The 16,161-nt window shown below is 48.6% G+C and overlaps 6 protein-coding genes across 6 annotated transcripts; 2 read left to right on the top strand and 4 right to left on the bottom strand.

The window, feature by feature from the left end:
• Positions 1-46: 46 nt before the first annotated feature.
• Positions 47-1,751, bottom strand: FOBCDRAFT_188607 (putative xylosidase/arabinosidase). The gene is made up of 2 exons (XM_054706614.2): positions 1,539-1,751; positions 47-1,477 (listed from the first exon to the last, which is right to left on the bottom strand). The coding sequence occupies exons 1-2, from the start codon at positions 1,696-1,698 to the stop codon at positions 69-71; spliced, it is 1,569 nt and encodes a 522-aa protein (XP_054562589.1). The 5' UTR covers positions 1,699-1,751; the 3' UTR covers positions 47-68.
• Positions 1,752-2,690: 939 nt separating this feature from the next.
• Positions 2,691-4,446, bottom strand: FOBCDRAFT_278593 (general substrate transporter; the record flags this gene model as incomplete). The annotated part of the gene is made up of 4 exons (XM_054706613.1): positions 2,691-3,418; positions 3,495-3,813; positions 3,872-4,188; positions 4,254-4,446. 4 exons carry the CDS (start codon positions 4,444-4,446, stop codon positions 2,691-2,693), a joined length of 1,557 nt encoding a protein of 518 aa, XP_054562588.1.
• Positions 4,447-5,539: 1,093 nt separating this feature from the next.
• On the bottom strand, positions 5,540-7,628 carry FOBCDRAFT_230421 (uncharacterized protein). Its single transcript, XM_054706612.2, has 3 exons — positions 7,543-7,628; positions 5,909-7,450; positions 5,540-5,849 (listed from the first exon to the last, which is right to left on the bottom strand). Exons 1-3 carry the CDS (start codon positions 7,600-7,602, stop codon positions 5,688-5,690), a joined length of 1,764 nt encoding a protein of 587 aa, XP_054562587.1. The 5' UTR covers positions 7,603-7,628; the 3' UTR covers positions 5,540-5,687.
• A 369-nt stretch (positions 7,629-7,997) lies between these two features.
• Positions 7,998-9,646, top strand: FOBCDRAFT_242988 (putative beta-glucosidase; the record flags this gene model as incomplete). Its single annotated transcript, XM_059610504.1, has 4 exons — positions 7,998-8,549; positions 8,612-8,898; positions 8,963-9,460; positions 9,490-9,646. The coding sequence occupies 4 exons, from the start codon at positions 7,998-8,000 to the stop codon at positions 9,644-9,646; spliced, it is 1,494 nt and encodes a 497-aa protein (XP_059465676.1).
• A 590-nt stretch (positions 9,647-10,236) lies between these two features.
• Positions 10,237-11,816, top strand: FOBCDRAFT_230417 (uncharacterized protein). Its single transcript, XM_059609832.1, has 2 exons — positions 10,237-10,469; positions 10,539-11,816. Exons 1-2 carry the CDS (start codon positions 10,383-10,385, stop codon positions 11,718-11,720), a joined length of 1,269 nt encoding a protein of 422 aa, XP_059465675.1. The 5' UTR covers positions 10,237-10,382; the 3' UTR covers positions 11,721-11,816.
• Positions 11,817-12,252: 436 nt separating this feature from the next.
• Positions 12,253-14,437, bottom strand: FOBCDRAFT_263666 (putative MFS transporter). The gene is made up of 3 exons (XM_031187603.3): positions 14,240-14,437; positions 13,489-14,191; positions 12,253-13,438 (listed from the first exon to the last, which is right to left on the bottom strand). The coding sequence occupies exons 1-3, from the start codon at positions 14,391-14,393 to the stop codon at positions 12,283-12,285; spliced, it is 2,013 nt and encodes a 670-aa protein (XP_031034868.2). The 5' UTR covers positions 14,394-14,437; the 3' UTR covers positions 12,253-12,282.
• Positions 14,438-16,161: the final 1,724 nt, after the last annotated feature.

The following is a 16,161-nucleotide window of genomic DNA, read 5'->3' as shown; positions in this document are numbered from 1 at the left end:
GTTCTTTCACCATACACTTTAGAAACATCGTTCACTGATCTATGAGGCTACAGTTGTGGAATACTGATCTATACAACTGTAATGTCTAGATACTTCACCCTGATTTGGTCATTGCCGGTAGCAAATACACCAATGACAGGCCCCACAAAGTCATGCCCAGTCATATCTAAGGAGTCTAGCGTACCCATCTTTCGCCTCGTCCCGACCTCCCCAAGCGAATACCAAAAGACAAGATCTAGCTCAGTATAGTCTATCCCAAATACAATACTATTGTCCTTCGCTATTGCACCGATGTTGACAGATGATGTTCGTTCGATGGACCGGGCCTTATTGACAAGCTCAAAGACAATATTCTCGGGGTTGACGTCAAGAAAGACACGAGCATATCGGTGCTCATCTTTATAATAGCATAGACCTGTCCTGAGTCGAGAGTCCTCCATGATGGAGCTGTCTAGGGACTCGAGTGTTGCGGAAGACGTGCCATGAAGGCTCCTTTGGCGCTTTCCAATGAATGTCACCGGCTCGTCGTCCTGGTTCAAGTCCGCTTTGCTGGATGTCAGAGTGACGCCTTTTCCATCATGCTCATAGCTGCCTGGCACGGGGTCGCGGATCTGAAGATAGGCGACATCTGGACTTCCGAACTTTTTCGGGATAGAAAAATTGGAAGACAATGAGCTCTCGTGTATTGGAAGTGGCACATCGACCTGAAGGCCGTCGATCACGGGGAATTCTCCCTCGCTCCACGAGGCCGTAGTAAGAACAGACTCGCGCCCCATGATAAAACGCCCATTATTCTTGCGTACACCGAGACATGCAAAATACCACTGTCCCGAAGGATGCTGGAACAGGTCTCCGTGGCCTGTGTACTGGATATACCCATTAGGGTCCGCTTTTGGTAGCACCGGATTAGCTGGGTTGACCTCATACGGACCCCAGATATCCCTCGACCGAGCCATAATGACATGGTGGTCGGCAAAACAGCCACCCTCAGCGATGAGAAGATAGTACCATCCATCCTTCTTATACATGTGCGGGCCCTCTGGGTAAACCTTTGTGACACCTTCCCAGAGCAGCCTCCTCTCAGAGAGGTCTTTTCCCGTCCTGACGTCGATTTCGAACTGCCAGATCTGCGTTGCAGGAGCTGGAGATCGAGCGCCTATGAGATACGCGCGATCGTCGTCATCCCAGAACAAGCTAGTATCGATTCCATGGAAGTCATAGAAGACCGGATCGCTCCATTCATCAGCCCAAATATCGGTGGTTGATAAGATGAAGTTTTCACAGCCTGTTTCTCCAGGCAGAAGATCCTTGTGAGCAATATTGGTGCAGACGATGTAAAAGGTGCCTTTGTGGTATCTGATCGAGGGAGCCATAAGCCCTCCCTGCGCAGCAATTTTAACACCATCCTCATCAGGGCCGACCAATTTAGTCATCGAGCGCTGGAGGGACATCAAGCCCGTTCGATTTAATGCATTGCCTGGATGCAGAGGTAAGCATGATAGTGGTTATGGCGGAGATGCAAGGGCAAAAGGGCATACCAATATGGCTCCATTCCTTCAAGTCTCTAGACGCATAAACTGGTAGACCAGGGAACATGTGAAAGGTGGAGTTTACAAGAAAGTATGTTCCATCCACGTAGATAACGGAAGGGTCAGGGGCGAACCCGGGAATAATGGGGTTGACTTTAACACGCTCCATTATCGGCGATTCTTGGCTCGACGAGATTCATCACCACTCAAGTACGATACAGGCTTATTATACCTCTATGGGACTTTCCAAGCGCCATCACCCAGCTTCAAGCTCAATCCCAGGGTTTCGAACCATCACCCGGTAAGTCGCGTGATCTTGTTAGACCACAAGTTCCCTTCTCGGGGAAATCGTCATGGAGTTCGGTATCGTTGCGGGGTCGTTTGTTGGACTGTCTCGGTGATATTGAGGGGCACGAATCGTCCGAGCCACTTTCTTGCGCGTTAGCCTCTCGGGGAAATGTCTTGACCGCTCTGTATTAGCGTGATTACCTCTAGTGTGACAGTCACTGAAGGCCTTGGCTCCGCACGAGTCAGTGGCTCATTGCTGGCCTGAAGCGGCTACTCTGTCCTGTTTTGACATTCCCATGGTTCGCAGCATCAAAACGGGAGCCGCATTTACCGCGGCATAGCTTATCGCCAAAAGTTCGCCCTCCAAGTTCTATAAAGCCCTGAGCCTCTAGAAAGGTGCCGCCTAGCTCTATCAACTAAACCCAGTATCGACGCTCGAGCAACAATGCAGGCGATGGCTTGCAGGGCCGTCTTCAATTCGCAATATATTCCGATGTTACATCATGTTCCTATCATTGATTAGAATGAACTTGAAAACGTGAAGGAGGTCACTGTCTCGGGTATTGGACAGCTCTACCTCTTGGCTCTCCTCTTTGTGCAAAGGAACAGAGCGCCTTACCAGGATATGTAAGGTTACAAAACTTTTTATCGAGAGGCTAGCAAGAGTGGAATTCCTGTATTTAATTCATGAAATATGCGGAAGCTATTACTGCATCACCAGACCAAAACAACCTCCGAAGTCGAGTCCCCCTTCAGTCTGACACATTTGGATTATTGTTAATTCTGCGGTTGATATGAGGACCCACTGAAGTTTCGTTCCAACATTACCTGGCCTCTTACCGACTTAAATTGACCATCCCACAAAGCACAACACTACAGTTCCTTGTCATCTGATGTGACTCTGCTCTTGTGATCGACCTCAGGAATGCCTTCAGCCTTGATATCAAGGGTTCTGTCGAGCACTTGTCTACCATCAAAGATCTGGGCGACCTCTTCGAGGGCCAACCCCCGAGTTTCAGGGTAAGTGAAGTAGATGATGCTGAGCCACAGAACCTGAGCGATAACAAAGACGATGTAGTACTTCCACCTCAGGGCCTTCAATGCGACCGGGTTAACAAATCCGTTGAAGAGACCGCTGCAAATCTGTGCCAAGTTGAAGATGCTGAGACCCTTGGAGCGAAGCGTATATGGCAGTACCTCGAGAAGGTAGGCGATAGGTAGAGGCGACATGGCAATATTGTAGAAGGTGAAGAAGACGAAAATCAGAACGACGATTCCGATGCCGAACCCCTTGTGGGAGCCATTCTCCATCTGGTTTCGCGCCGCCAAGATGGTCCAAACAGTAAAGGTAGATAACATGCCAATAGTGGACGTTAGTAGAAGGGGCCGCCTGCCAATTCGGTCGATAAGCGTAGCAGAACTACAGGCAATGATGAAATTGTAGATCTGAAGACCTCCATTAATGAGGTTCTGCGTTTCGCCATCGGTGATGCCGATATCTGAGAGGACGAGAGCGAGATAGGGACCGATAAGCTGGTTACCGCACCACTGGATGATGAAGCCTAGGGAAGCAACAACAACTAGACGATGGCGGTTTCCCTCTGTGAGCAGGGCACGGGTTAGCATCGCAATACCTCGTAGTTTGGGAACATGTCAGAGCATGTATACAAGGCTTACTGGTTTTGAAGAACTGGAGGTACGAGACAGACTCGGCAGAGCGTTCAAACTCGATGGCACTAGTAATTTCGGCGATCTGAAGGCGCACAAGCTCAGTCGGCTCGTCGGTGCCGCTGTGATGCTTGCTGAGGACTTTGGTCGCCTCTGCCGCACGACCATTCGCAACCAGCCATCTAGGGCTTTCAGGGAGGAAGTAGACAAAGATAACCTGGAATATGGAAACTAGTGCCTGGAGGAGCGAAGGAATTCTCCAACTCCAGTTGCTATTCATGTGAAAGGTACCGTACGTGGCCCAGGCAGCGACAATAGCGCCAGTATACTGCGTACATGACTGATTAGATGGTGAGTTCGCAAGGTCAGGAAGGTATTCTGCTTACCCAGGTGGTGTTGTAGATGCCGGTGATGATAGGTCGATGGGTCGGGTATGCCAGTTCTCCAAGAAGTGGAGGAGCAGCGCATGAGATAAACATTCCACCAAGGCCAATGAAGAAGCGCCCAGCTAAGAACATGGCCATGTTGGTGGCACATCCTTGCAGAATTGCAGCGCCAATGATGATGCAGGACCCAAGAAAGATTGGGTGGCGTCGCCCGTACTTGTCGGCCATCCAAGGGGCGACAGGCAAAGCAACCACGCCACCGATGGTTTGGATATTGACCAAAAGGCCAAGAACACCACCAGAGGGATAGTCAAATTCTAAAACGCAAAACAGAGTGAGTCACAGTACCAAGAGGATGAGGCTTGAGGCTCTGTAAACTTACCAGATTTCCAATGGTCAAGGGTCTGCATTCCATTGAGCACACTGCCATCATATCCGCCTATATAGGCCGACATGAATGGGACCGCAAGCATGAGGTTCAGCCTCACCAGATGAGGCACATTCCACCATGACTCTTTGGTGCAGAGGTCGTGAACTCGCACTTCATCATGCCCGCCATTCTCGTTGGTTCCCATAATGGAATTAGACAAGCTTGTATGTTCGAAGTGTTGAGGGAAAACAGTAAGAAGTGGAGGAGATAATGCTAAAGGAACTTTGGCCGATATCTTGATGTTTCTGGGGATCGAGAGATGATAGATTGAGGTTATATACAACAAAAGAGAGCCAACAGTCTAGTCTCTATTGATGAATAGCTAGTGCGGAATGGATCAAGGCTTTTTTACCCCACACATCACCCCATGGGGCACGAGACTAGTGACACCAGCGATGGGTTGGAGTGCTAGCCTCTACCAACGTTAACTAAAATATTTCCGGGGGTTGGGCTAATCGCCGTCGAGGCCCGAGAGCTATCGGCGATGTGTCCCACTGGTGAAAAAGCTTCTACGAGCTAGACTCTGAAAGCCTTGACGGCTATACAACTAATCGACATGCCTCCAGAACTGCACTTCTTCTTAGATACGAGTTTGGGAACAACCGACAGCATGTGCACAGAGCCACTTGTGTGGGTAGTTGGTATGCTGCCTAAAGTGTGTTTTTGATAGTGTATTTTGAATTAATAGACCTGAAGCTATTGCTTACATCGCGCCCCTTGCCTTGTACACAGAGCCAGTGATATTGTCGTTCGATTTGGCCGTGAGCCTGTCGCTTGTCAGTCGATTGGATGTAGTTCGGAAGAACTCGTAGTGTGAAAGTTTGACTGGGGAACGCCACTAAGTTGACACTGGCCAGCTGTGTCGCCTAATGGATAAATACTGTATTTGCCCGAGTAGAGGCCCACAGCCTGTTTAAATTCCACCGAGTACGATAAGGTAGTGCGGAATCATGACACGGACCAGCGATAAAATATAATAATACTAGTTTAGTCAATTTAAGCATCGGATTTTGTCGACTGGACTGTTATGGGCTGAGATGGAATATCCCGCCCTTTTGGCTAAATTGGAAACAGATGGGGGATCATCGGTATAATGGTAGCTCGAAAACTCATCATCCTCGAGTCGTCAACTTAGTCAACTTAGTCAACTTAGTCAACTTAGTCAACTTAGGTATTCCATTCGGAGACCCCTGTCAAGACTTCACCAACCGCAAATGAGAATAGCACCTCACTTCATACACTGTTTCTATTCCTAATCATATTCATACTGATCACTTGAGCGAGAGCTCATCGACCGTCATTCTTCTAGTTTCGTCAAGGTGACGACAGAAATGGAGATGTCACATTCCTCGACTACAGCTATGTACAAATCAAGAAGGCTAATTATTATATTAAACCACCGACGCCATCAGAAGCCTTTGAATTTAGCCGAACAAGCAGGTTGACCGAACGCTGCACGCACTGGCTTGCCCGGGACGTAACAACTTCCTCATCGTAATTATGTGCAAGTTCGAGCAGTAGACTGCCAACACGTCTTATCTTTTCTGCCTATTCCATCCAGTAAGCTTGTGTGAATACGCAGGGCACGATCTCTCGTTGTCACTTACGCATTGTTCCCCCTCAGCTTGGAGATGAAGGAATGGGATGGTTTCAAGGACGTTGAAGAAATCTTGAGCCAGCTCTATTATTCTCATGGCCAGAGACAGAGGCGCTGCGCTTAGGCCCACAATCTGGGTCATGTTGCATGAGATAGCAGAGTTTAGCACAAAGAGCTTGATCGAGTGGAGTGAAATCAGATAACTGGTCTTTTGTCTCTGTAGAACGTCATCTAGACCTTTGTCTATCTCTCGACAGTCGGTGTCGGGTGACAATGCAGCTGGTGACAGATCCCAGCCTGGGAAACAGTTTGTTAGTGTGATTACCTCGAAGTATGCGTTTGATAGATCAGCCATGTCTTCTTCGTAAAGCTCCGTGAATTTATCTGTATGCCCGATGGATCTTGACTCCATCCCTCGAATGACTCGTGCAGCCATGGCCCATAGACGACGTATGATATGGAAACCCTCCAACAGACGGCCTTCTATCTCGGCACCGTCGAGTTCCGGACCATATTCAAAGAGCGTCACTGGGCTTGGTGAACTTGGTTTCAGACTTAGCTGGGTGTCGAACAAAGTCTCATGGATGGAAACGGGACGGCCTCCCATTACCAAGACGGTCTTGTCGCACACGTATAACTGCCAGAATGCGTTTCGGAGGATCTGCTGCTCGATCGGGTCTCTTCCCTCAAGAGAGGCCTCGCAGTACAGACGCATTCTCATGGCAATTAGACCCGCTTCGTTCAAGATATGAAAGGCCACACCGTTGGTGCCTGTAGAGGTTTGTATAGCCGATGACAAGAACATGCGGATGGTGAGCGACGACGACTCAGGGTGCTCGAGATCGTAGTCGTGGTAGAGATGAAGTAGCTCTCGCGTTGTTTTGACGAATAGTGGCGCTGTGAGATGTTTAGTCGGCAACAGAGACTCTGGAACAGCATAAGACACAGCCGCACACAGGGCTAGGAGAAGTGTCAGACTCCTGAGCTTCTCTATCGCACTATACTCATTTTCAGATGACAGGCAGGCCAGTGTCCGTCTGTAAATGTCGAGGGCATCTTCACAAGGCGAGTGTTGTTCTACCTCAAAGAATCGACCGACTGTTGCTCGCAGTGAGGCTTCATGGCAAAGAGGGACAGACCCGAACACATAGCGAGTATATAGGAAGATGCACCGATGAGCAATGGATGCTGAGGATTCACCTGAGGCAGAGTTTTGCAGCCCTGTCAGGAGGTCAAGATAAATTCTGACAGCAGCTTCAGTCCGAGTCTCCGACAATGATTCTGGTCTCAACCCTTGGCTGCTGCTGATACTGCTGTGCTGGGCCTGGCTCACAGCTGTAGGTGTGGCTGGTTGTAGGCAGGTCGCTGGAGAGGAGAGGGGTGAATCGTCGAGGATCTCGGATGGATAGGTGGCTGGTGATATTGGGGTTGGGGTATCGTCTGAGATACTGCCACAGTACCGAACAGGTTTGGGACCTCTTTTCCTCGGAGGGGCATACTGGCAAGCGGCCCCTGCGGCTCGACAATTGCTGCAAGTCGGCAATCCATCACACTGCGTTGTTACCGTGTCAGCAACAAGGCTCTTTGACTAGCTAGCCAAGAAAGAAAGAGATTCGCAAATTACGGAACCTCGTCATCACGAACCTTGACCTTGCGGCGGCGACATAGCTTGCAAGCCCGCCTCGGGCCTGAAGAAGATGCCATTCCCTTGTCGTGTGGATATGACAAAGGGAGGGAGAGAAACTCGGACAAAATGCAGCAGACGGGTCGGGCAATTAGTTATACATCGGTGGGCCATGCGGGGGTTCGTGACTAGGGTAGGCCGAGGAAGTCCACAGATCGCCCGAAAGGCTCGACATTGGTTGCTTCCCTCGAGGCTAGCTCTTGTCCCACCATGCTGCGTTAGTGGGGCATACGAGGGGTCGTGAAAGTGATTGTAGTATGTAATATTTCAAGCTTATGGTTTTTTTCCCATAACTTCAAGTTACTAGAATGTTTCTCAACAATAAAGAATCAATCTGCCTGAACTTGGGACATTTACCAGCCCGACGGATCTACCCTGAGACGCCTGTAACCCAAGAAAGAGAAGCACCAGAGCCATGGCACGCCACAATGCCTTTGCAGCAGCGCCCAAGGGACTTCCTTCGGACTTTGAGTGGGGGTTTGCCACCGCCTCCTATCAGATTGAGGGTGGCGTGAGAGACGGCGGGCGAGGCCCCTCCATCTGGGATGCCTTTACACACCTCGAACCATCGCGTACCAACGGTGACAACGGCGATATCGCTTGTGACCACTATCACCGATATGAGGAGGACCTTGACCTCCTTGCCAAATACGGTGCCAAAGCCTATCGGTTCTCCCTGTCATGGTCGCGAATCATTCCTTTAGGCGGACGATGTGATCCTGTGAATGAAGAAGGCATCACCTTTTATAACAAAATCATTGATGGGTTAATTACTCGCGGGATCACGCCGTGGATAACTCTCTATCACTGGGATCTCCCATTGGCATTGCAGAACCGGTACGGAGGCTGGCTCGACATAGAGTCACAACTGGACTTTGAGCACTATGCCAAGCTATGTTATTCACGCTTTGGTGACAGAGTTAGGAACTGGATCACGTTCAATGAGCCGTGGGTGGTTTCTATTAAGGTGAGCTTTTCTGGTGGACTCCCGAAAGACGTTGCATCAGCACGTATTGACAGCAGGATCAGGGGTTCTCTTTGGGCTGCTTTGCCCCCGGACGAAGCAGTACGAACCCAGACTGTGATGCTGGCGACTCTGGAAGGGAACCTTGGATCGTCGGCCATAACCTGATCCTAGCCCATGCGAGAGCGGCAAGGTTATACAACAAGGAGTTCAAATCGAAGGAGGCTGGCCGCATTGGTATCTCACTCAGCGGAGATTATTTCGAGCCGTGGGATGCTACCGACCCTAGGGACCAAGAAGCTGCCGAGAAGAGAATGGAGTTCTGGTATGGCTGGTTCGCCAACCCTACTATGTAAGGAACCATATCTAATTCTGTCGCCCGATCACAGCCCTGCTAACCTGTTGATATCATCCAGGCTTGCACAGGACTACCCTCCTGTCATGCGAGAGCAGCTTGGATCCCGTCTCCCCGCCTTTACAGAAGACGACTTTGCTCTGCTGCGTGAGGCCGATATCGACTTTTGCGGAATGAACTACTATACTGCTCAGTTCGCGCGCCACCGCACTGCCCCACCGCCAGATACAGACTTCCAAGGCAATGTAGATGAGTTGCCAGTGAATAAGGAAGGTATCCCCATCGGCGAGCTGAGCGGCTGCGACTGGCTCCGCTCCTCGCCCAAGAGCTTCCAGAAGCACCTTGTGAGGATCTACAAGAAGTACGGGAAGCCTATTTGTGTCACTGAGAACGGTTGCCCATGCCCTGGTGAGGAAAAGATGAGTAAGGAGGAATCTGTTGACGACGAATTTCGCCAGCGATATTTCCGCGACCATCTAGATGCCCTGGTCGTGGCCATACATGATGGTGCCAAGGTCTGGGGATACTTTGGGTGGTCTTTGATGGATAACCTAGGTCAGTTTGTCTCACCCACGATTGCGGTGCGAGAGTGCCAATACTGACAAAATCATTAGAATGGTCCGATGGATATGGCATCAGGTTCGGCGTGACCTTTACAGACTACGACACACTTGAAAGGACGCCGAAGAAGTCGGCATTGATGATTAAGGACATGATCAACGAAAGGACAATCGAAACATTATAGTACCTATTTCAATGACTTCGGATCCTCTTTGTTTCTGTTACTAAAGAACAGTCAACCTTTGTACATGCCAATTCATGGTGCTTATATGTTCCTAATACATTGTGACCTTTCTGATGGGAAAACAATAAGATCAAACTATTTACCTTCCTCATTACACTTTGAATTATGAGATTGATTCTGCTTGCATGCAGAGCTGCGCACTTCATACCTCTGCAACGGGGACCTTGTCGCATGTCGCGAGTTAAGATTCGAGCGAGCGGATCACCGAGGACACCGCATACGTCGAGAATCATCCTTTCAACCAATCATCAATGTAGATCGCCAGAACGGACATCTCCAACAGAGTGAGTGGATCAGCTAGAACATGCGGTACAAAAAGGGATTAGTGCAGATAGGCAATTGGAAAGTTAAACGATTCTAAACGGAGTTAAACGAGGCTAAACGAGGTACAGGCTAAGAGAATAAACATGAGTGGTGATCCTTCCACGAGCCGTACCCACCAACCCCTAGTTGATTCGCTAAGCTCCCTATTTGCCACCTAACTACTGGAAGCTGGCCGCCTAACAACACAATTTTTCCGTCGTCTCTTCGTTCCATCTATCACATTCTCATCCCATTTTGTCGTTCTTCATCGTACATCGTAAATCGTTCAACGTCCCAGGAGCCCCGCTTACCGTTCCGGTTGCTTACCGATCAGCTAGACCCTTTTGGCATTTCATGCATCAGCTTGTCAATCATGGAGACGTCATCAAGACCTCGGATGCGGAGGCCACACTTCAAGTCCAAGAATGGCTGTCTCAGCTGCAGAAAACGCCGAGTTAAGGTATGTCAGTCTACGTGTCCTTTTACCCCATCCCGACCAAAGCTGAAACAAGGATTTACCCGTTCTCAGTGTAGCGAGGAACACCCGACATGCCGGTCATGCTTGAGCCGCAGGACCGTTTGTGAATACCCGAAAAGAGTAGCAGAATCTCCCACAACATCAGTGTCTGTACCGCCGCTACGCACTTCTGTAGAATCACCACAGAGAGTATCGCCGTTCCCTTCTGATGCCTCAGTATCAACAAGAACGTCGGCCTCGGCCATCATTCCGCTCCAGAGTCCTGGTCATACAACGACTCAGGTATTGGAGTTGAACCAATTACATTTGCTTCACCACTGGACGGTCTCTACAAGTGTTGACCTTTGCAGATGTCCCAAGACACTGTACATATGGCAGGAAGCCCTTCCTGAAATTGGTTTCCGACATCCATTCGTTTTGCATGCTTTGCTAGGCCTCGCCGCTTTGCACATTGCCTACCAATCTCCAACCGAGCGAACGCGAAGTTGGCTAGTCGGCATGCATCATCATAACGAGGCCTTGACCGGATTCCAGAAAGAGATTGCTATCGTCACCGCAGAGAACAGCGAAGCGTTATTTACATGGTCTATATGCAACGCTCTATATGTCTTTGCTACATCGAATCCATTTCGCCAGACTATAGAGGGAAACCCTAGCTCGTCGATATCGGTACAGAAGGAGAAGGTCTTGGGTACAGAATGGATTCCCATGATCCGCGGTATGCAAGCTGTGCTTGAGCCTACCCATAATTACATCCGTTCTGGGAGAATGAAGGACATAATGAGTGTGGGTAATTGGTATGAGCTTGACCCGGATCAAGATAGCCAGGGCCCTGAAGACGCCTACTTCTGTCGCGCCCGTGATTCTTGGAGTAACTCCGATTGTGCCGAAGTCTTTGAAGAGGCGCTTCAAGTTCTCCGGAAATGTCGGCTTTACTCGTCGCAGTTCCGCGAAATGGACTTTGAGACGAGAAGCAACTGGGGATATAACAAAGAGTGGTCTGCGCCCCTGATGTTCATTCATTTTGCACCTGAACCATACTTCTCACTCCTGCGGCAGAGACAACCGCCAGCTTTGATCCTGTTTTCCCTGTTTGGAGCACTCATGCATAGGATAAGGAATTACTGGTTCTTAGAAGGCTGGGGTAAAGCAATAGTGGAGGTAATAGCAGATATCTTGGGGAGCTACTGGAAAGAATGGTTGCTATGGCCTTTACAGGTTATTCAAGAATAACAATTAATCAGTCTGGTCATAATGATACACATGGCTGGCAGCCCAATGGCCGAGATATATTTAAAGCATTTTAACTTCGTGATCGCTGAGTCATAGGAGAGGGCCGCTGTTATTCGAAAGATGAAATGCCCCTCCACTTGTTGTCGCCTTGCGACCATTTCACTCTTCAGAAGCAGAAGCTCGTTAAATGATCGACTTACTTCTCTCAGGTCGTTGTCGCAATGCGTCAGAAGCTAGTGAATTGAGATAAGAACAGCCTACATGACCTTGGAAAAATTTAGAGGTCACAGGGTTTGACGGTTTAACGGGAGAGAAGCCACTATGAGGCACATCATCGACTTATAGGGGTTGGTGGCTGCTTCTGATGTGCTGTCCCCTAACTGGTGGCGTAGGGTAATTGAGTTAAGCTTGGCTTGAAGGGATCTTGATGGTTGTCCTAGGATTGGAGTTACAGAGATGTTGCACGGCAGCGCAGCTTACTTCAGCATAGCTTGAGTAATCGGTTTTCGATTGACAGTATATACCAGTCCGTTCTCATTTTACACCTTGTCAAGACCGAAGTCTACCACTTCTCCATAAGATTCTTCCTTGCAGTCCACATACGCGCTCGTTTACCGAAGATGTACATTGGTATCGAGAACAAACAAACAACAAGCTGAATGATCCCAATCCACATGAAAACTCTTTTCGGTCCATCCTTGTCAAGCCAATGAGACACAAAAAGACTAAATACAAGCCCATGTGCAATGTTCTTGGTGAAATTGAGTGTGACAAGGGCTTCGCCAGCGTATTGGCGGTAGCTATCGACGCAGAAGGTGATGGATGTTGTGGAACCTAAAGAGCAGCCGAATGAAATAATGCCGAAGAAGATTGTTGGTACAATCCATTCGTCGTGGACCTCGGCGGACCATCCAAATCCTATCAATCCCATGCATGTTGTAATCAAGATAGGGAGGGCCATGATGAGTCTGAATTCGGGCTCGTACAGACCTCCGTTTCGACGAGCCATAGAGCGCACCAAGATATCGCTGATCTTACCAGCGACGCCTGTACCGAGAACAGCTCCGATAAAGGGAGCGAGGTATACAAGACCGGTTTGGATGGCTGTGAAGTTGTACCTATGAGGGTCTCGATAGATCATCGCCATCGTCTCGGCCAGAACGATCAGCCAGCCTATGGAGCATGAGTACATGATCGCTGACCAGAGTACAGCAGGATATACGAGTAGAATGAATGGTCGTATCATAACTTTGAACCAGTCATCGTTGTTGAGACGGCCGTTGAAGACCTTCATGTGCTGGACAAATGATTGGGCGGGCTTTTGGCGGAGGTCTTGTGTGTAGTTGCTCGGGACGGGATAGGTGGGAGAGGCCGTTTCGGGGTCTGGTTGTTCAGCTGAGCCAGAAGGTTCGCCGTTCTTTTCATTCTCTGTTGGCGAGGGCGCTGCTCCTTCTGAAGAGATCTTGTACTGATCCTCTGGGTCTGCAGAAAAGCCAACATGCTTGTGGTTCTCGTTCGTGGAGCGAATCAGAGCCTTTTCATCAGACTTGTTGCCCTCTACCATGGCTGACAATAATTGCTCTCCTCTGCGAGAGGACATGCGTCGAAGAAGACTAGGCTTGTGAGATGGCTTTCGAGACGGAGTTCTATCCCAAAATGTCTCTGGGACAAACAGAAACAAGAGGCAGAAGGCGAAAGCAACAACCATGGCCATGATGCTTTGAACAGTCAGCAGTACTTCAATGCAAAACGGTGAGGCTTGGCTTACAAGAACGCCCACCTCCATCCAAGCTTTCCAATAATGGCAGCTCCGGCAAGCGGGATCAAATTCTTTCCACCAAGGAGTAGAAGTGTATAAATACCAATCCGATAAGCCCTTTCATGAAGGAAGAAAATCTCTGCAATAGTGGCAGAAGGTAGACATTCTACCGGACTTATTGAAATACCCTGGAAAACACGCGCGACCAACAATGACTCGAAGCTAGGCGAAAGGCCAGACCAAAGGGCAGTGCCGATAAAAATGATGGCGCCAGCAAGGTAGATCGGTCTCTTACCGTAGAGAATAGCAGTAGGAGATGCGATAACGGCTCCAATGCCGAGACCAGTCATGCAAAGACCCGTCGTCAAGGCGACTTTCTCAACTGACACATTGAACTCTTCCGCAACGTCTGTGAAACCAGCGGCGATAAGGGGGGTGATTCCACCGCCGATCATGCAGTAGAAACCCAGTGACAATAGCGCTGCGTCACGACGCCAGCTAGGCCAATTCAGAGGGTCGTTGGCTGAATCATCGGGTTGCGGGTCTAGGATGATTGTGCCGTCATCGGTTCTCTTTTTACTTGGCGCGATCGGTCTTGATGTTTGGGGTTCCACGGCGAAACCAGCGGGGATGGAAGAGTGGGATGTGCGAGCGTGGATGTTGCGCAGACCGAGAGGCTCGTTACGGTCTTCTGCGAGGAGTAAAACGGATCCTAAATGGGGTAAGATACTATCGGATATTCAACGGCGAGAAAACTGACCGGGTACTTCGACTGTTTCTCTGTCATTGAGAATGCCCATGGTCCATTTGGCAGGGCCAATAGAATCGCCTGTAGAGTCTGCATTGTTCGAAGCTCTGTTTTCGAATAGACGGGTCCATCTGCTAGGGTTGATAGACACATCACGAGACGTCATTGTCGTTGATTTCAAAGACAAGAAGCTGAAATGAGTTAAAGAATAGTAGATGAGCCTCCAGAAAAATGAAGTCTAAAAGAGGGAAAGAGTCTCGTGATATTAGATCTGGGTCTAGGCCAAGGGAAATAAAGAATAGAGGAATGAAGAGGAACGCAATTCTAACAGAGAATTAGTCTAAATAAGATAAAGATAAAACAAATCAGATCATAAACACCAAGATATCATCTTTCGAACTCCCCGTTGATACATCATGTGCAATCCGTTGAATCAGCCTCCGAAGCTCGTGTGAGTTCTGACTCTCACCAACTCGTCCATGTAGGCTGCATTGCGGATCTACCAGCAGATCTACATTTTCTAGGCAAATAGGCAAGCGAGCGGCTATCGTGGGCGAAACAGCTACTCTGATAGGATACACCTTGTTGTTTGTATATGCCTCGTGAAAGATGGTTCTTGGTGTTGTTAGCCCTGACACTAATATCTAGATCATGTGCCATGCTTTGTGGGGGGTGAGCATGATGAAAGTCCCCGCGCACGAGGGAGAAGATTCTGGGGCTAGCGTTACATCTGACAAACTGTATAGAGACATCTCCGCGGAGCCTGAAATTTAGGAAATTCTAATATCTAGATTATTGTATAATAGTAGGGTCCTATGAATAACAGAAGATTACTTTATTTTTTAGCTTAGAAGTTGAAGTTGATATTATCAAGTTAGCTTTTTCCTTAACTTATGTAGGTAGATAGCTAGCGAAGGTATGTACATACCTAGAGAAGAAGTCAGATAGTATAAAATAAGCTTACACTACCTAAAACAAAGAATTTAATTAATTCCATATTTTGTATTACCAAAATGAAACGGGCGAAAGTGTCGCGTGTGCGGCTATATTGTCCACCGCGTTTAAAGAAGATAAAACCATTCTGCTGAAGATTAGTGGCCAAAAACAAGAGGCACGGAAAGCCATCGGCGGGCTATTATGTTGCCATTTACAGAGGAAAGGGTTACGTGCTCAGCAGTGGTCCCAGTAAATAGCTTCAAGAGAATTATCACAAGCAAATACAAGGAAATACCCACAATAAAATGCATTCAGATTCGTTTTAATTGCAAGAAGCGGGTGCCCAGCCTTATATTCCTAAACGAGGTAGCAGAACGGGTGCAAAAGTACTGGGAAGCAGTGGACCAGTCACAAGAAAGGGACAGTAGCTGTCCAACAATAACAAGTAGCTCAGTAAATAGAACACAATGGCAATATACATACAGGGGCTCAAGGCATGATATTCTCTAAGTATTGACTCGTGTCATACCTAGGCAGATCATATAAGTGCAAAACTAAACGGTAACTGCTCGAGAACCGATGCCGATGACGAGGTGAGAGCCGGCGCTGATAACTGCGCGAGAACCGAGCCTACTCAGCTCTACTAGCATTTGCGGCTCCAGTGACAGAAGGATACATGCAGACTTATGCGATTATATCCCCACTATTGTCCCATTTGTTTTTAGACACCCTTACCTGAGTCTCGATTATTTCGACACCTCCTGGCCAACCAGTTTAAGTGCCCCTGCAAGAACCGCTCTCATAACCTGAATGCATACTACAGTCAACCAATGAGAACAAGAAGCCTCAATCTGCACGTCGGATTATGAGAAAATATCACTAATAAACGATTCATGGTGTGATTTAACAGGAAGATCATCGAACTAAAGGTCACGGAACAAACGAGGCCGATCGGCGACAGCTAAAGATCTTCCGACTATAGCAACAATTACAATTGC

The sequence above is a fragment of the Fusarium oxysporum genome, chromosome VIII, assembly GCF_013085055.1.
Source record: "Fusarium oxysporum Fo47 chromosome VIII, complete sequence".
Lineage (NCBI taxonomy): Eukaryota > Fungi > Ascomycota > Sordariomycetes > Hypocreales > Nectriaceae > Fusarium > Fusarium oxysporum.
The sequence above is the reverse complement of the archived record's forward strand: the minus strand, read 5'-3'. Positions and strand labels throughout refer to the sequence as shown.